Source organism: Phoca vitulina, unplaced genomic scaffold, assembly GCF_004348235.1.
Source record: "Phoca vitulina isolate PV1807 unplaced genomic scaffold, GSC_HSeal_1.0 scaffold33, whole genome shotgun sequence".
Taxonomy (NCBI): Eukaryota; Metazoa; Chordata; class Mammalia; order Carnivora; family Phocidae; genus Phoca; species Phoca vitulina.
Genome location: NW_022589736.1, coordinates 18,643,496 through 18,663,483, shown reverse-complemented (window position 1 = coordinate 18,663,483; position 19,988 = coordinate 18,643,496). Strand labels below are relative to the sequence as shown.

The following is a 19,988-nucleotide window of genomic DNA, read 5'->3' as shown; positions in this document are numbered from 1 at the left end:
TCTAACTGAGTACTTTCCATTAAATGAAAACTTAACAAATTAAGAACATCAACAGAGGTATCACAGATGGAGCCCAATCATCTCATTAAGCTCCCTCCCTTAATTAAAATAAAAGATTTTTTAAGGCAAACACAGAAGGATAAGGAAAACATGAGAAGCAGTAACAGCAACAATATCTCAAAAACTATGTAACAATATAGATACATGGTACCTACTTAGAAGACCCAAAAAAGATGCATCATATACTGGCACTAACAAAAAAGCTTAAGAACCAGCCTGTTTTACACCACTGAATTCTCAGAAAAGTCAAATACTGGTAGCAGAAGGAAATGCCTGCAGCTGACAGCAGAGAAGAAAGAGGACTTAGAATGGATTAATGCTGCTCGAAGTGTGTAGGTAGGTACCTACTTTGCCTTCCTTACTCAAAGAGCAACCACCTCTCCCCAACCCACCTGAGCAAATGAGTGAAGATTTGCTTTCTGGAAATAAAGCAAAGTTTTTCTAGACAAGGAAAGACACAAAGCATAGTTGAGACTGAAGCACCAAAAATAAGGAATTACTTCCAGTTTCCAGGACAGCATTTAAGGAACTTGGAAGTTACCACTCCATCCAACAAGTAAAAAGCTGAGTAAAGTGAAAAATAAACAACTCTTCTGAGATCCCTCAAAAGTGAGGTCACAGGCCAAATGCTGTCCCCAAATTTAGAGACACAGACAGATGGATACACAGAATACAATTTAACAGAGCAGAAACCCATAAGCAAAAATATCACCAAGAACCAGTACCACAGATCTAACCTGTAACAGACAAACTGCTGGAGGCTAAGTGTACACAATTCTAAGAGCTAAAATCCAAAAGGGCCCAGACATAGGGGATTTTCCACATTTTTGTAAATTTTATTTTCATGAGCTTTCCCAGGATATCAAGATAAATATCAGAGAAAATTTTCTATTTTTCAGCAAGGGGAAGAGGACAATAACTATTGTGAGATACACCAGAGCATTCTCTTTTTAACAAGGCCACTTGTTAATTCTTTTAACCAGCACCTAACCACCTAGGGTGTTACCAGAGATTAACCCACCTCGGGTAAGGGAAATTCCCAACTCCAGCCTGCTCCAGCCTCCCATGTGGAAGAAGGGGAATACCCAAATTCAGCCCATCTAGCCATCTTTTCCCACCTAAGAGGGGGAAAAACTGAGAAGCAGGTGAGAAATTCACACCCTAGGGGAAGAGGCTCACTTTAAAAGACTGAGACCTAATCACCAGACTATAGAACACTTCTTACCTAACATCTTACTATTATGTCATTAAAGGACGGTGTTCCTTTTTTTTTTTTTTTTTAGGATGGTGTTTCTTTTATCTACTACATCATGTCTAGCTTTCAGCAAGCCACACTATAAGGCAAAAAACACAGTTTGAAGAATAAGCATGAGAACCAGATTCACACATGACAGGAATGCTGGAGTTATCATACCAGGAATTTTAAAAGCTATAATTAATATGCTAAGAGCTTTAATGGAAATAGGAGACAACATGCAAGAACAGATAAAGAAAATAAGCACAGAAATGGAAATTCTGAAAAAGAATCAAAAAGAAATACTAGAAATCAAAAACAGTATAACAAAAATGAATGCCTGTGGTGCACTCATCAGCAGACAGAACGTGGCTAAAGAATCTCTGGACTTGAGCATATGTCAATAGGAACTTCCAAAACTGAAAAGCAAAGGAAAAAAAAAAAAAAAACCTGCAACAGATTATCCAAGAACTGTGGGAAACTACAAAAAGTAAAACATAGACATAATTGAAATAGCACAGAAGAAACAGAATACTTAAAGCAAAAACAACTCAACATTTCCCCAACTTGATGTAAGACATCAAACCACAGGTCCGGGAAACTCCAAGAACACCAAGCATAAGTATCAAAAAAAAAACTACAGCTGGGTATACCATTTTCAAACTGCAAAAAATCAATGATAAAGAAAAAAAAGAAAGAAAAGCCAGCAGAAGAAAAACACCTTACCTATACAGTACTAAACATAAGAATTACATCTGACATCTCAGAAAGCATGCAACAAAAGAGGAAATGGAGTAAAATAGTGTTGAGAGAAAATAACCACTGACCTATTATGTACCCTGTGAAATTATTCTTCAAAAGGAAAGAAGAAATAAAGCCTTTCTCAACAAAAAACCATTAAGGAAATTTGTTGCCAAATAAATGCCAAAAAACTGACCTTGCAAAAAAATGTTAAAAAAAAAAAAAAGCTCTTCAGAGAGAAGAAAAATATGCTATAGGAGGGGTGTGTGTATTTCCATATAAGTGAAACAAATGACAGCAAGGGTATCAGGAACAGGAGAGAAGAACTGGGAATATTTTGTTAATCATTTCACTTGCCTGCACTACCAGTGAAGTGGTATAATGTTATTTGAGAGTGGATTTGGACTACTTTTAAATGTACATTGCGAACTCAAGGGGAACCACTAAAAATAACAAAAACAGAAGTATAATTGATATGCTACAAAAGAAAAAAGACTGAATCATATGAAATGCTCCATGGGATGCCTGAGTGGCTCAGTCAGTTAAGCGTCTGCCTTCAGCTCAGGTTATGATCCCAGGGTCCTGGGATCGAGTCTGCATCGGGCTCCCTGCTCAGCAGAGAGCCTGCTGCTCCCCCTGCTTGTGCCCCCCACCCCTGACAAATAAATGAATAAAATTTAAAAAAAAAATGCTCAATTAAAATCACGAAAGGAAAAAAAAAGTGGAAGAAAAAATAGAAAACTGTAACAGATATGGTAGATATTAATCCAACAATATCAATAATCACTTTAAATGTCAGTGGTCTAAATACAAATATTGCCACAATGAAAAAAAAACACAAAATGCAATTATATGTTGTCTACAGGAAGCCCACTTTAAATATAAAGACACATATACATTAAAGTAAAGAGATGGAGAAAGATAACCATGCCAACACCAATTAAAAGAAAAATCAATACAACCAAAAGTTGGTTCTTTGAAAATATCAATAAAATTGACAGTTGAGAAGGAAAAAAGAAAGAAAAAAGATAACAAACTACTGATATCAGAAATGAAAGTGGGGATATCACTACAGATCTCATGGACATTAAAAGGATATGGCTTTTACAATGGCTCAATACTATTGAGAGGATCATGGGAACCTCCAATTTACAGCCAATCAGTAAGAAGCATAGGACATATCCCGGACTTTGACTGGCATCGGAAGTGGAGAGTGAGGGCAGTCTTGTGGAACTGAACCCTACACCTGTGGGATCTGACACTATTTCTAGTTAGATAGATAGTGTCAGAATTGAGTTAAATTTGTGGGACACTAGTCAGTGTCCACTGAGAATTAGAGAACTGCTCAGTGGTGTTGGAAAAACACACACTAGAATTATGAACTCTATGCCTACAAATCTGATAACCTAGATAAAAGGGATCAATTCCTTGAAAGACACATCTGTCAAAATACACACAAAAATAGACAATCTAAAGAGGCCTATATCTATAAAAGAAATTGAACCAATAATTAATAACCCTCCAAAACAGACAGCATCAGGCACAGAGAGGCTAATGGTAATTTCTACCAAACATTTAAGGAAGAAATTATACCAATTCTCTCCAATCTCATCTAGAAGACAGAAGCAGAAAATACTTCATTCTGGGAGAGCAGTATTACCCTAGTACCAAAGCCAAAGATATTATTAGGAAAAAAAAACTACAGATGAGCATAGATGCAAAAATCCTTAACAAAATATTAGGCAAATCAAATCCAACAATATAAAAAAAGAATTCTACATCATAACCAAATGGCATTTATTCCAGGTAAGCAATGCTGGCTCAGTATTCAAAAATCAATAAATGTAATCCATCTCATCAACAGCTAAAGAAGAAAAATCACATGATCTTATCAATAAACTCAGAAAAAGCATCTGACAAAGTCCAACAACTCATGATAAAAATTCTCAGCAAACTAGGGATAACAGGGAACTTCCTCAACTTGATAAAGAACATCTACAAAATATCTATAGCTAATATATTTAATGGTGAGAGACTAGTAGAAGCTTTACCAAGATCAGAAACAAGGCAAGGATGTCTTCTCTCATCATACCTTTTCACCAGCATACTGGACAAGATAAAGATATAAAAGGTACAATGATTAGGAAGGAAGAAATAAACTTGTTTTTCCTTACAGACAACATGTTCATTCATCTATGTAGAAAATCCAAAAATACCAACAGCAACAAAAAAACTGGAACTAAAAAATGACGGGCGCCTGGGTGGCTCAGTCAGTTAAGCCTTGGACTCTTGGTTTCGGCTCAGGTCATGATCTCAGGGGCTGGAGATCAGCCCCCCACCCTCCCACCCCACTAGGTTCCCTGCTCAGCAGGGAGTCTGTTTCCTCTCTCTCTCTCTCTCTCCCTCTGTTCCTCCCCCTCCCAGGCTCCTGCACTCTCTCTCTCAAGTAAATAAATATATCTTTTAAAAAAATGATTTTGGCAAAATTGTACAAGGTTGATTGTACAAAAGTCAGCAACTTTCCTATATATTAGCAACAACTGTAATTTTAAATTAAAAACATAATACCATTTATATTAGCACTCAAATAAAATACTCAAGTATAAATCTACAAAATACATATAAAATCTATATGACTAAAACTACAAAACTCTGATGAAAGAAATCAAAGAATTAAATAAATGGAAAGATATTCCATGTCATGGATGTCTACAGCAGCTTTATTCAGAATCACCAAAACTTGGAAGCAAACATGATGTACTTCAGTAGGTGAAGGGATAAACTGAGGTACATCAGAACAATGAAATATTATCGAGTGCTAAAAACAAAAAATGAACAAGCCACAAGAAGACACGGAAAAGACACACTACTAAGTGAAAGAAGCCAATCTGAAAAGCTAGATAATGCATGTTTCTAACCATATAACATTCTAGAAAAGGCAAAATTATGGAGACAGTTAAAAAAAAAAAAAATCAGTGGTTGCCAGGGGTTGGAGGGAGGACAAGATGAACAGGTGGAGCACAGAGGATTTGCCAGGCAGTGAAACTACTCTGTATACAATGGTAGGCACATGTTATTATGTATATGTCAAACCCCTAGAAGATACAACACCAACAGTGAATGCTAATGTAAGCTATGGACTTTAGGTGATGATGATGGGTACTTGTGGGTTAATAGATTGCAACAAATATACCACTCTGGTGCAGGATGCTGATAGTTGGGGAGGCTGTGCATACGTGGTGACCGGAGGGATATAGGAAATCTCTATACCTTCTGCTTAATTTTTCTGTGAATCTAAAACTACTCTAAAAAGTAAAGCCCATTTTTAAAAAAAATTAATAAAGGAATTAAGCAACTGTGTAAATGCTGATACCTGCCGTGCAAAAAGAGTTAACATAGAGTGGTATCTTTAAAAGGCCTGTTTACGCATTGCCTGGTGTACAGGAACTTGGATTTAGGGAAAGTTCTCACCATTTTCAGAACTGAGAAGACTGGCTCCCAATGTCTAAATTGGTTGTACAGACAATATAGTTTATACTGAATACCTGCTTTCCTTCTGGGAGTCTGGAGTTAGGGTATGTACCAAACAGAATACGCCTACAAGATCAGCTCCCAAGAAAAACCCCAAGCACTGAGTCTAATGAATGTCCCTGGATGCAACATTCCACACATGTTGCCACAGCTCACTGCTGGGGGAATTAAGCATGTCTTCATTGGAAGAGGAGCCAAGGAAGCTTATGCCTGGTATTCCCAGACTCCACCCATGTGCCCTTTCACTTTGCTGATTGCACTTTGGGTCCTTTCACTGAAATAAATCATAGCTGTAACTAAAACTGAGTCCTGCGAGTCCTTGCTGAATCCTAGAACTGGGAAGGTGGGAGGGTGGTCTTGAGGTCCCACACACCCCCATCAAATACCTGCCCTCTCAGAAATTATTCTATTTCACCCCTCACCTTCATTCGTACCTTCACCCTCAGAGAGATTACAGGACTCTTCTCTGGGGATTCCAGGTCAGCCCAAGAGGAAACACCTAAAGATCAGAGAGTGACATGGAGGGATAGAGAAAAGTTCCACAGTAAAATGCATACCACATCAACTTATGAAGTTCAGTCAATTAAGGCCTAACCACATGATCACAGGTTCCAAAGTGCTTTCTATTTCTCTAGTATTAACCATGGGCAGACAACCAAGGATTATAAGCTGTCTGAGAAAATCTTCTAACATGGAAGATAAAGGAAAAGACAAAACAGACAAAAGAAAACAGAATAAGGCAAGTTAGAAAAAATAAGAGCCTATGTAGGAGGGAAAAACTTCAGAAGAAATCATTATCTTTTGAAACAAAAGCTATACAGAAGTAGAAGTTAACCTATCTTGACTGGAACACTGTAACTCCAAGAATAGATAGGTTGAAAGACAGCATCACTATGACCCCCACTAACATTTTCGTTTTTTTTTAACCTGAGGTGTGTTGGGGGTAGGAGGCCTGATCCATACCAAGATTCTTACCTGTAAGGGTTGGTCTTGGTGAAGACAGTGAAATTCCTACTCCTACTTCCCTTCAAAGCCCTGTTGCCTGGTTCAACAGACAATAATACTCATTTCCCCATTTTGATCTACTACTAAGAGCTGGAGATTTAAAGCAGAAAATAGCAAGCAGCCAATTCTGTCCAAACTCTATGCAGGCTAATAATTCCTGATCCATAGCACAGCCCCAAGGGATAGAGCAACACCTACCAATTAGTCATTGCCACTAGAGAATTCGATTAAGTATCTAATAAGGTGGCAGTGGGTGATAACCAATGAGTAGTGGGTACCTATGCCTAGTCACCCTACCATCTTCTAGTAGGGGAGATAACAAAAGCAGATTATTCACACAAATTCCTGGTATACGAATACAAATATCCACGACAGCTGAGATCTTGGAAAGGTGACTTATTTGCAGGAAATAATAAAATTTGGACAGATATTCAACAAAATGGAATAAGTTTCTAATCTATGCCAAGCCCCATCTGAAGTAGCTTAGACAATCAAAAAAGAGATGAAACCAGCAGAGAGAGACCTAAATAGATGACAGAAAAAGTGTTACAGAAAAAAATGGAAACCCTGAAGCAAGCTGGAAAAAAAAGGTAGAGACCTGGAGGGAGAGAAAAGGAGAATCAGGAAAGGCTTCTTGATATACCTAAAAACTAAGAAGAGAACAGGATTAATAATAAACTCTTTTGTTTCTATTTAGTAAATATACAGTGGAGTATAATAAAGAATAAAGTTACGAAAACAGAAGTATAACAAAGAATCTAGGCTGGCTACGATAGCGACTACTTTGTGAAAGCTTGGAACCACTCAAAAGCCTAAAATACAAGATGAGGTGTTTGTATTAAATCAAGAAACAAAGCCAAGAGAATTTCTAGCAAGGAAATAACCTAATCAGAACTGGACTTTCAGGGGAAAAAAAAAAAGAATCTATTCCCCATATGTGAAGATGGTTTGCATGAGGGAAAAGAAGAAAACATAATGAGGAACTAACACTACTCTTGAAACTAAACAGATTACTTAGAAAGCAAATGTTGAAATACTGTTTAATTTCATTCAGGCTGCAGGGTATACCAAAAGGATAAGTGAGTCAAATTTACCTGTCACTGTTCAAGCTTCCATAATAGACTATAAATCCCTTGAAAATAATAACAATTTCTACTTTGGGCAATTCTTTCAATATTCATGTTCTCAGCCTAAGGCCTCAATAAATACTAAACCCACTCATGTAATTACAGTATGAATCCATAAAACTCAAAGAAACACATATACCTTTAATAGCATCTACTTCAATGATTTTCAAATTTTACTTTTCAGTGTGGGAAACCCTCTACAATGCAACTGTGATGCTACCTATCTGGAGTTGGTGCTGTTCACAGGTTGAGGGCACAGAACTCCACAAGTTTCCCTACTTCAGACACAAGCAACAAGCTCTGGGGTTCCCAAGTCCTATACACTTCTGCCCAGCTGGCTCAAAATCAGGGGTTCCCATTATCCCTTCAGGTTCATTAATTCACTATAACAACTCACAGAACTCAGAAAAGCATTATGATTACATTTTTATTACAAAGATACAAATCTGAATCAGCAAATGAAGAAATGCATAGACTAAGGTCTGGGACAATCCCAAACCCAAAGCTTCTGTGGCCTCCGGATGGATCACCCCCCTGGCACATCAATGTGTATCACCAACCAGGAAGCTCAACCAAGGTTTGGCGTCTCGAGTTTTTATTGGCATTTCATTATGAAAGTATGATCGGCTATCTCCTGGAACTCAATCTCCAGGCCTCCTACCCCTCCCTGGAGGTCTGGCTAATATCATATGACTCAAAGTCCCAACCATCTAAGTCTTTCTGGAGTGATCGGCTTCCATGCTGAGTCATCTCATTAGCATAAACTAAAATATTGTCCAAGGAGCCCTTCTTGAATAAGATGCTCCTACCACTCAAGAAATTCCAAAGATTTAGAGGCTCCCTCTCAGGAAACAGGGACAAAGACCAGTCATACACTTTATTTTTCAATACTCTCTTTTATAAGAAAATTTTACCTTCAAAGAAACTCAACATGTAAACCAAATCCAGGTGGAACTGCTCTAACTGAGGAATCTCAGAGCTCTACCTCATAGACCCCCAACCCTTAGGAAGCCAAAGAAAATTGAGTGAATCATCCTGATCAATATCCTCTGGTCTAACATTTACTTCATCTTAGAAAAGGAAAGCAAGTCATTACTTTGATCTGATAGTGTATTTAAATAATTAATTCATCATCCTTACTGACTGGTAGACAAGCAGGCCTTTTAAAAACATAGTGCATTTTTGTAAAAGAAAACACTTAGATCTTGGAATCTGTCACCTTCTTAAAAAATATAATAGCTAAGCTTATTAAAACTAAAAATCAATAGTTTACTAGAAACGATATGCTTATGTCTGATCAAATATAAACTGCCTATTAAGGTAGCTAAGTATGATCACACAGTTCTGAATTAAGGTGTACCCAGGAGTGTATGGTTCAGTCATCAGCAGGTACACTGAACACTCATGAACTACCTTCTTTACTCTCTGATACATAAATAGGATCAGTACTGACTCAAACTTATGTAGATCCAAACTCTAAAACTATTCAGATTATTTACTGATGCTGCCTCAAGATCATTAAGAGCAGCAGCACAGTTCTTCTCAGTTACAAAACAGGTATCTTTCAAACTGAAAGAATAAAAACTATTAGTAACAATTCAACATGGTTTTATGAGTAGCAAAGTCAAAACTATTTTCTAAGACAAAAACAGGGGTTGGAGGGAAAGTAAAAGTGAAACAAGGAAAGAGACTTGCTTCTAAAGAACTCAAAGCTTCATAATGATCTCATTTTATCCTCAGATTATCCTTACTTTAATACAGACAAAGCTCATTTTATTGCGCTTCACTTTATTGCACTTTGCAGATACTGTGTTGTTTTTTTTTTTTTTTTTTACAAATTGAAGGTTTGTGGCAACCTTGCTTTGAGCAACTCTATTGGCACCATTTTCCCATGTGTCCCATTTTGATAATCCTTAATATTTCAAATTTTTCATTACTATTATATTTGTTATGGTGATCTGTGATCAGTGATTATGATTTGCTAAAAGCTCAGATGATGGTGAGCATTTTTTAGCAATGAAGTATTTTTTAATTAAGATGTGTGCATTGTTTGTTAGACATGATGCTATTGCACACTTAATAGACTACAGTATGATATAAACTTAACTTTTATAATACACCAGGAAACAACAAAATTCATTTGACTCACTTTATTGAGATGTTCACTTTATTACAGTGGTCTGTAACCCAGGCCACAGTGTCTTCAAGGTATGCGTGTATACAAAGATCTTTGATGTTGCAATTGTAACTGTTTTGGAGCATCAAAAATTGCACCCATATTAAGACAATGAACTTAATAGATAAAGTGTGTGTTCTTTTTTTTTTTTTTAAGATTCTATTTATTTATTTGACAGAGACACAGCGAGAGAAGGAACACAAGCAGGGGGAGTGAGAGAGGGAGAAACAGGCTTCCCGCTGAGCAGGGAGCCCGATGCGGGGATCGATCCCAGGACCCCGGGATCATGACCTGAGCCAAAGGCAGACCCTTAACAACTGAGCCACCCAGGTGCCCCTAAAGTGTGTGTGTTCTGACTGTCCACTGGCCATTCCCCCATCTCTCTCCCTCTCCTTGGGCCTCCCTACATTCTCTGGGATAAAACAATATTGAAATTAGGCCAACTAGTAACTCTACAATGGCCTCTAAGTGTTCGAGTGAAAAGAAGGCCACATGTGTCTTTAAATCAAAAGCCAGAAATGATGAAGCTTAGTGAGGAAGGTATGTCAAAAGCTGAGATAGGCCAATAGCTAGGTCTGTTGTACCAAACAGTTAACCAAGTTGTGAATGCAAAGGAAAAGTTTTTGAAGGAAATTAAAAGTGAATACTCCAGTGAACACACCAATGATAAGAAAATGAAGCAGCTTTATTGCCAATATGGAGAAAAGTCTGAGTGGTCTGGAGAGAAGATCAAATCAGCCACAACATTCCCTTAAACCAAAGCCTCATCCAGAGCAAGGTCCTAACTCTCTTCAATTCTATGAAGGCTGAAAAAGGTAAGGAAACTACAGAAGAAAAGTTTGAAGCTAGCAGAGGTTAATTCAAGAGGTTTAAGAAAAGAAGCCATGTCCATAAGACAAAAGTGCAAGGTGAAGCAGAAGTGCTAACGTAGAAGCGACAGCAAGTTCTCCAGATCTAGCTAAGATCATTACTGAGGGTGGCTACATCAAACAACAGATTTCAACGTCGACAAAACAGTGGCAAAGGATGCTTATAGTGGCAAAAGATGCCAACTAGGACTTTCATAGCTAGACGGAAGTCAATGCTTGACTTCAAAGCTTTGAAAGATAGGGATTACCCTCTTGTTCAGGGCTAATGCAGCTGGTGAATTTAAGTTGAAGCCAATGCTCATTTACCATTACAAAAATCCTAGAATTATGCTAAATCTACTCTGAATTATGCTAAATATACTCTGCCTGTGCTCTATATATGGAATAAAACCTGGAAGACAGCACATCTGTTTACAACATGGTTTACTAAATATTTTAGCCCACTGTTGAGACCTACTGCTCAGAAAAAAATATTCCTTCAAAATATGACTGCTCATTGACAATGCACCTGACCATCCAAAAGCTCTGACAGACATGTACAATGAGATTAATATTGTTTTCATGTCTGTTAACACCACATCCATTCTGCAGCATGTGGATCAAGGAGTCATTCTGACTTTCAAATCTTATTATTTAAGAAATACATTTCCTGGGGCGCTGGGTGGCTCAGTCTGGTTGCGTGGCTGATTTCAGGGTCCTGGGATTGAGCCCTGAGTCGGGCTCCGTGCTCAGCAGGGAATCTGCTTGCCTCTCTCCCTCTGCCCCTCCCCACTCTCATGCTCTCTCTGTCTCTCAAATAAATAAATAAAATCTAAGAAATATATATATATGTGTGTGTGTGTGTGTATATATATATATATATATATATATATATATATATATTTCCTAAGGCTACAGCTGCCATAGATACAAATTCCTCTGATGGATCTGGGCAAAGTAAATTGAAAACCTGGAAAGGATTCACCATTCTAAATGCCAGTAAGAACATTCACAATTCATGGGAAGGTCAAAAGATCAACATGAACAGGAATTTGGAAGACAGTGATTCCAGCCGTCGTGGATGACTTTGAGGGGATCAAAACTTCAGTGGAGGAAGTAACTGCAGATGAGGTGGAAATAGCAAGAGAACTAGAATTAGAAGTGGAGCCTGAAGATGTGACTGAATTGTTGCAATCTTATGATAAAATACGAACAGATGAGAAGTTGCTTCTTATGGATAAGCAAAGAAAGTGGTTTCTTGAGGTGGAATCTACTAGAAAATGCTGTGAAAACTGTTGAAATGTGACAAAGGGTTTAGACTATTATATAAACTTAATTGATAAAGCAGCAGCAGGGTTTGAGAGGATTGATTCCAATTTTGAAATAAGTTCTACTATGGGTAAAATGCTGTCAAACAGCACTGCATGCTACAAAGAAATAAATAGTTCAATGAAAGGAAGAGCCAATCGATGTGGAAAACTTCGCTGCTGTTTTAAGAAACTGCCACAGCCACCCCAATCTTCAGCAACCATCACGCTGATCAGTCAGTAGCCATCAACATCAAGGTAAGACCCTCCACCAGCAAAAAGATTATCACTTAATGAAAGCTCAGATGATGGTTAGCATTTTTTTTTAGCAATAAAGTATTTTTTATTTATTTATTTTTTAAGATTTTATTTATTTATTTGACAGAGACCCAGCGAGACAGGCAACACAAGCAGGGGGAATGGGAGAGGGAGAGAAGCAGGCTTCCCGCTGAGCAGGGAGCCCGATATGGGGCTCAATCGCAGGACCCTGGGATCGTGACCCGAGCTGAAGGCAGATGATTAACGACTGAGCCACCCAGATGCCCCAGCAATGAAGTATTTTTTAATTAAGGTATATACTTTTTCTAGACAAAATGCTATTGCATACTTAATAAACTACTGTATAATGTAAACATAACTTTTATATGCACTGGAAAACAAAGTTCATTTGACTCTCTTTACTGCAATATTTGCTTTACTGTGGTGATCTGAAACAGAACCAGCAAGATCTCCCAGGTATGCCTATACTCAAAAAGAGGAGATTGAGAAATCTGCCTAGCAATACCCAGAAAAACTATGCAGAGCCTCATTTGAATTTCAACAGTCTTCTCAATGGACTGGAGAACTGATAAGCAGCTACTTTTGATTTTCTCAAAATTTATAACTATCAAAGATTTGGGGAGGTGAGAAATGCTGACAGGATGACCGCCCATCATGTTCTGGCTATAGGGAAAAAAAAAAAAGGTCAATCAGCTTAGAGCTCTAACAGTTCATCAAAAATGGCTAACAGAGAAAGCAAGTCTTAAAGAAATTATTGTCTTTTTTGAGATTATGGTTATCAATTTTTCCAAAATGTTTCATCTACTGTTCCTATCCCCCCCTGACCACCAGGAACTGTTTACAAAGAAAAGCAATCTGAAGCTCTACTAACCAGATAGGAAGTAGGCGTCAAAGGAACAGCATGGAAGCATCTCAGAAAAAAGCACAAAATAGAAATGAAAACCTAAAAAGCTATACAAGGAATACCTTACAGGAGAAGTAAAATCAAAACAGAAGAAACAATGAGTACAATTTCTTAACCCAATGGTTATCAGACTTTTAACAGACCTGTGTTCTAAAATTTTCACATTTCTCCCCTGAGCATGTTTTCACAGTAACTGATTCCACCCCTTAGAATCTGAGTAGCCTCTAGAGGCTCCACAGCTATTTCTAACTTTATTATAAGAGAAGCTAAAATGTATCCATTGCTTACTGCACAGCAATTACTGTGTTAAGTCCTTTATATGCATCATATCCTTAAAACAACCCTAATCAAGACTAATGAAGAGAAGGCTATGTCAGGCCAGAGGAGCCACACCTAAAAAAGTAGTAGTATAAAACCAACAAGGAAATATGCCTTGAGAAACATAGGGGAAGGTGAGGCTGAAGAGGTAAAAAAAAAGGAGCTAAATGCTCTACATGCCATGCCGAAAAGTTCAAATTCCTGTGAAAGTTGTAGATTCACTGAAATGCTTTAATCAGAGGAGATATATGATTATTCTACATTTCAGAAATATTATCAGCCACGTAGAAAATGACTGGGGACAGACTGGAGGCAGGAATAACAGAGGCTACTATACTAATCAGAGAGTTCAGTGATCTAGCAGTGGCAGTGAGAATAGAAAGAATGGGAGGCAATGAATTGAGGGAAAATAAATGTGGATTCAAGAGCTTATTAGGAAGATAAAGCATAGAGACTATAGCAACACCGCATCCTTGAGGGCACGTTCAGTGTACTTGGCACACAGATGACAGTATGTGTTTGTTGTCTGGAATGTAGAAAATTACAACTACAGAAGTCAAGAATGACTCCCAGATTCTTGACATGTGTGACTAAACTGAAACACCAGTAATCAGAACAGAGGAAAAGCATACTTGAGAAGAAAAGTTTGAGTATGATTTTGAACATGCTGTTGAAGCATATTCATCTCCAGTAAAGAATTAGAATGTCATGTGTTTTTATAACTAGTCCTCATAGCAACTCCATGGGGTAGATATTTTAATCCCTATTTACAAAAGTGGAAAGTGAACTTAGAGGGCTTATGTACTTGCCCATATTGTGCCCATTTACTAACAGCAAATGCCACACCTGCAATTTAAACCCAAAGCCCAAAGTCTTTCCATCACACCATACTGCAGGAGAATAAATGTACCATTAACATTTATGAAAATTAAACTGGCTGTGGCTTATAATATTGAAGAGACCAGAAAAATAGACTAAAGACATGGCCAAGTCTGTGAGAGACGAACTGGTCCAAAGTACTCTGATTAGGAATGCGAAAAAGTACTATTACAAAAACAAAGACATGATGATTTAGCAGAGGCAGAGTAATGATTCAAAGATGCCTCTAGGGTTTCAAATCAGGATAACTAGAACACTGTAAAATTACCATATAATGAAAATAGAACCAGACTGGAAAATAAGTTTGGTTTTCTGATAGATTGATTTCTAGGTGATAACACCAAATAGAAATACAAGACTGGAGATGCAAAAAAAAAAAAAAAAAAAATCAGTAATTTATTATTTGATAAATACTTATTGAGTACTTACTGTGTATCAGATACACCAGATACTGTCCCTAGGTATTAGGGATAGAAATGAAAAGCTCTTATCCTGTGGAGTTTATACTCCACATAGGAGACAATCCATCAATTAATGTCAGGTAATTGAGTACCATAAAGAAAAATGAAATAGAACAAGGAAAAAGAGTGAGGAAGTAAAAACGGATTTTTTTTTAACAGTAGGTAATTAGGGAAAGCCTCTCTTAGAAACTCATTTGAACAGTCTTGAATGATGTAATGGACATCAAGATCTTCAAATACCCAGGGGAAATACATTGCAAGCAAAGAAGACAGCACAATATAGAGATAAAGGCAGGAATGACCTTGGAGTGTTCAGACCCAAGAAGCTTAGAATGAGAGAGTTTGGAGGTCAAAACTGTATCAGAGACACAGGAAGGGGCCTAACTGTAAGCCATTATAAGGAATTTGCATTTCCCTGTAAGTGGGATGGGAAGCTCCTGGAGGTTTCTGAGCAGGTAAGTGACATAACCTAAGATTTTTAGAAGATCACTGACCTTTGTATATAAGAACTGACTATAGGGGGCAACTGTGTAGCCCAACTATAAAACCTCCTGCCACACTCTAAGAAAGAGATATCAATGACTGGAGCAAGATAATAGTGGTAAAGTAAGAAGTGACGAAATTCTGGACATATTTTTTTTAAAGTAGAGCCAAAAGGTCTTACTGATAGAATGGATGTGCAATGTGAAAAAAGAAAAAAACCATGATGACTCCTAGACATTAGAGATGAGTGACAAGAAATAGCGATGGTGCCATCTAAAAGAAACAGGCAAGGATGAAGAAAGGAGGACGTTTAGGTAAGAAAACTAAGAACCATTTATCACTATATCCCATATTAAAGATAAGGAAACTGAGGCACAGTGTCTTTGCTGATAAGCAGCAAAGTTGGGAAATGAATTGAAGTAGTATAGCTCCAGAGTCTGAATTTTTAACACTAAGCCAAATTGCCTAGTAAGACTGCAAGGGGAAAAATGTCAAAGAATTTCTAGAACTGAGCCTGAGTCTTGGTTCGACATTTGGAAGTCACAAAAAGGAGAGGCCAAAAAGACTAAAAAGGAGCTAAGCAGATAATTAGAAAAAGTTTGGTGTCCTGGAAAACAAGTGAATAAAGTATATCAAAGAGGAAAGCTAAGAGATCAACAAAGAAATAGACTAGGAATCGACCATTAGATTTGGCAAGACTGAAGTCACTAGGGACTTTGAAATAAAAACTTCATGGCATAAGTTATAATTCAAGTTGAACTGAGTAAGAAATACAACATCCAAAATGAGATTCATGTATTCAAAAAATGTTTGCTGAATGTTTTATTAGTGGTCTACGTGCTTGGGATATAGTATTGAGCAAACCAAATCCCTGTCCTCACGGAGCTCACGTTCTAACAACACATTTCAGCATTTCTTACAGGGAAAAGCTATGGCCAGTATTTTCCCTCTTTGTATAAAATGTTACATTATACAAATCAGTGAATTTCTGATTCACCAATTCAGTTTATGAATAAAGCTAAAGACAGTTAATTTTGAAGAAATACAAATGTATACAATGTTAAGAGATAATTAAATCAAGTGACTTAGTATGACTACTTTAAGGTCACATACTCATTGGACAAAGTGACAAGGAGTGTTGTTAAATTTATTCTACACACCATATTCTATATACTTTACTAGTAAAAAAAATTAATATGGGAGTCTATTGGACTCTTTCCAAGTATCATTTACTGGGAGTCTCTGACAGGTCTCCTCAGGATAATGTCTCATATTTTCATATATGGATCATGAGGAGAGAATTGATCCAAATACCAGAACCTGACTAACTTTAATAGGTAAGCTTTCCTAGAGCAAAAGAATGTCCTTACATTCAAGAAGCTTACTGTCTAGCAGGCTCAAGTGAGACAGTCTCAATTAAACAAACATTTATTAGGCACCTACTATGTGGCAACTAATAAAATAAGGAGCATAATACAGGATATAACTATCTTTAATACTAAATAATTTGGTAAAGACAAAGTGCTGCAGGAGTTTGGAAAAGGGCAAAGATTACAGTGGGCTAAAAGAGTGGTTCTCAGCTGGGAGCTATTTTGTGCCCCCAGGGGACATTTAGTAATGTCTGAAAACTTTTAAAATCATGGGGGGCAGCACTGGTGAGGTCAGGCAGGCTGCTAAACACCCTACATTGCAAAGGATAGATCTCCACAACAAAGATATTTATCTTGTCGAAACTGTCAATAGTGTCACTACTGAGAAATCCTAGGCTAGAGTAATCAGGAAATGATTCAATAACAAGCTAGACTGAGTTGGTGTTTAATCATGAGCACATGTAGGCACATGTAGAAATGTAGAAGAAATAAATTAGAAGTGGAAGTATAAAAGCTGAAGGAGCCTATGTTTGAACTGACTGGTGTAGGTACTGGGAAAGAGTTTGACATTAAGAAATTTATTTAAACCCAGTGGAAATGTGTGTTTAAAAGTCAGTAGGATATAAAAGTGAACATAGTTGGAAACTAGATTATATACGGCCATGAAAACTAGATAAAAGTTCTGGAAACAGAAGGAGGTATTAAGAAATTGTTTTATTTTGAGCATTTGCCCTAGAAATTATTGTAATGTTATGAAACTGCTTGAGAGCAGCAACCACGCCTTATTCGTCAATCTCTTATGTCACTGAGACAGTGTCCTGTAAAAGATCTTTCTAGACTTATGATGGGGTCAAGTTTCAATAAGCCCATAGTAAGTTGAAATTATCCTAAGCCAAAAATGCATTTAATTCACCTAACCTACCAAACATGGCAGCTTAGCCAGCAGAGTGCTCAGAAAACTTACTTTAGCCTCTAAATCATCTAACATAAAGCCTATTTTATAACAAAATGTTGAAAATCTCATATAATTTATTGCATACTGTACTGAAAAAGAAAAACAGAATGGTAGTATGGGTGCAGAATGGTCTAAGTATATTGGTAATATACCTTCACGGTTGCGTGGCTGACTGCGAGCTGCAGGGGGGTGCCGCTCGCTGCCTAGCATCACGAGAGGATCATACCGACCGCATATGGCTTTCCCGGGAAAAGATCCAAATTCAAAATGCAAAGTACAGTTTCTACTGAATGTATATCCCTTTCGCACCATACTAAAGTTGAAAAATCGTTAAGTCGAACTACTGTGAGTCGGGGACCATCTGTACTGTGTGCTAAGAGCTTATTGAATTAAACGCAATTTTCCAATTGTTTATTAAGTATTATTGGCTATCTCTAAAGTTCCATCCACTGCTGACTCAGGCCATGCATTTACACTGGAACCAAAAATAGCAATCATTTAGTAGGTGACTACTATATAAGGGCACTATAGTAGGCCCTTTACACATATTATTTCATTGAATCACAAACAATGTGTTTTTCCACTCTTTAAAGATGAGCACTCTGGGACTCAAAGAGCTTCCATTACTTGCCCATGATTTCACTATGAGCTTGGCAGTGGCCAAGATGGGAATGAACCCTTTTCTAATCTTAACCCAAACCTCCAAGTCTCAGTGACATGCTCTAAGGAAGAGTTAAAAAGCAAAAATCAACACCTGCCACTCGTAATTAAATTATACAAAGTAACAAAAAGCAATTTCATAAGGGTGTCCTTATATTTCTTTACCACAGTAATTAGTCATGGTATTTGGCTTGCTTTCATTCCATACTTGTGTGTCAAAGTAGTTCCTAAGTGCATTCAAATCACCCCAAAATTCTACTCCAGAAAACTCAAAGTCTTGTAATTATTACCCTCAGACCGGGGGGGGGGGGGGGGGGGGGGGGGAGGAGGAGGGGGGAAGCTAACCTGTTGAATTGGTATGCTCAGTACCCAAAACCAATGACTCAGAAAACAGAAAAACAAACCAAACAAAAAAGGCATTTCAAAATCAAAACAAATCAGCATTTTCAGATTTAAGGTCCTCTTCCACACTTCTTAAAGTACTGAGAGACAGCCTAAAGAATGCAGCACAATGGCTCGGGTCCTGAATTCGGTTTCAGTTGCTGCCAAGTATTCCATTTTCATCTCTCCCAAGTTTTTGAGAGTCTACCCTTAGCCAGAAGCTCTCGCCTCCCGTTACAATTACAAAAAAAAAAAAAGGATTTTAAAATCCCCTAAGGAAGCTCATCTAAAACATTCTCCTAGTTCCAAACGTTTAACGTTTATCCAGGGAAACACTATTGGAGGGCGTATAATCCTACCCTAGGTAACGTACTGCTCAGCTCTCAACTCCCTTCTTCCAGAAGCACTGTCCCAGCACCAGAGGCTACACGAGCTGTTCCTCCGAGGCCCTCCACATCAACCCTCTAAAGCAGTTCTTTCGAAACCCACAGCCCTCGCCCAAGGCCCACTTCGCAGGCTCTCTGAGTCCCATTTCTTTCAAAAAGGATAAGCCAAGCCCCCAACCTCCTCCAAACTCTTCAGAAAGGAGCCTCAGGAAAGGGGAAGCACTCAGCCCCGGCTAGGGGCTCAGGAACGCACGCAGAGAGCGGGCAGGGTGGGCTTGCACTCCGGCGCGCGGCGGACAGGGAGCGGCAAAAGCACTTACCAACATCCTGATCGAAGGGATTGGTGGCAAAGAGAGGCATCTCCGCTGCGAGCCCAGGTGTCCGCAGGGGCTCCCCCTCGACACCACGGGAGTCAGGGAGCGACGCAGAAAAGAAGACTCGTCAGGCAAAAACAGCAACACAGACGGACTCCACAGGGTTCGCGACAGCTCCACCTCTTACCGACCCCCAGCAACCGCGGCAGCGGCGGCGGCGGCGGCGGCGGCGGCGGCGGCAACAGCGGCAACAGCGAAGGCGCAGACAAGACCCCCCGCGTGGAGCCTGTCGGGAACCTGGGCGACCTCGGCGCTGCCTGCTCAGAACCTGCCCGGCACCTGCCCCACCAAAACAGACCCCAACATAGCGCCCCCTCTGCCTGACTCCCCTTGTGATCGGTCATACCGGAAGGTGGGAGTAATGCCTGCGTTTTCTGCTTTTGCTTTGGCCAGCAGTCTCCGGAGGAAGGGGTCCTCCAGGCGCGCCGAAGCCGACTACCGAGCGCAGGAGTGAATCAGAGACTGAGAAAGAAAAGGGGTCGCGTGAGGGTTGAATGCGACCCTGTGCT

General features: G+C 38.7%; 1 protein-coding gene across 1 annotated transcript in view; it reads right to left on the bottom strand.

Moving 5' to 3' along the window:
• Positions 1-19,662, bottom strand: part of STAM (signal transducing adaptor molecule) — an 83,580-nt gene extending 63,918 nt beyond the window's left edge. The window contains exon 1 of the mRNA XM_032425619.1: positions 19,426-19,662. Coding sequence (XP_032281510.1) covers positions 19,426-19,465 — 40 coding nt within the window. The 5' untranslated portion in view covers positions 19,466-19,662. The remainder of the gene's footprint in view (positions 1-19,425) is intronic.
• Between the last annotated feature and the right edge of the window lie 326 nt (positions 19,663-19,988).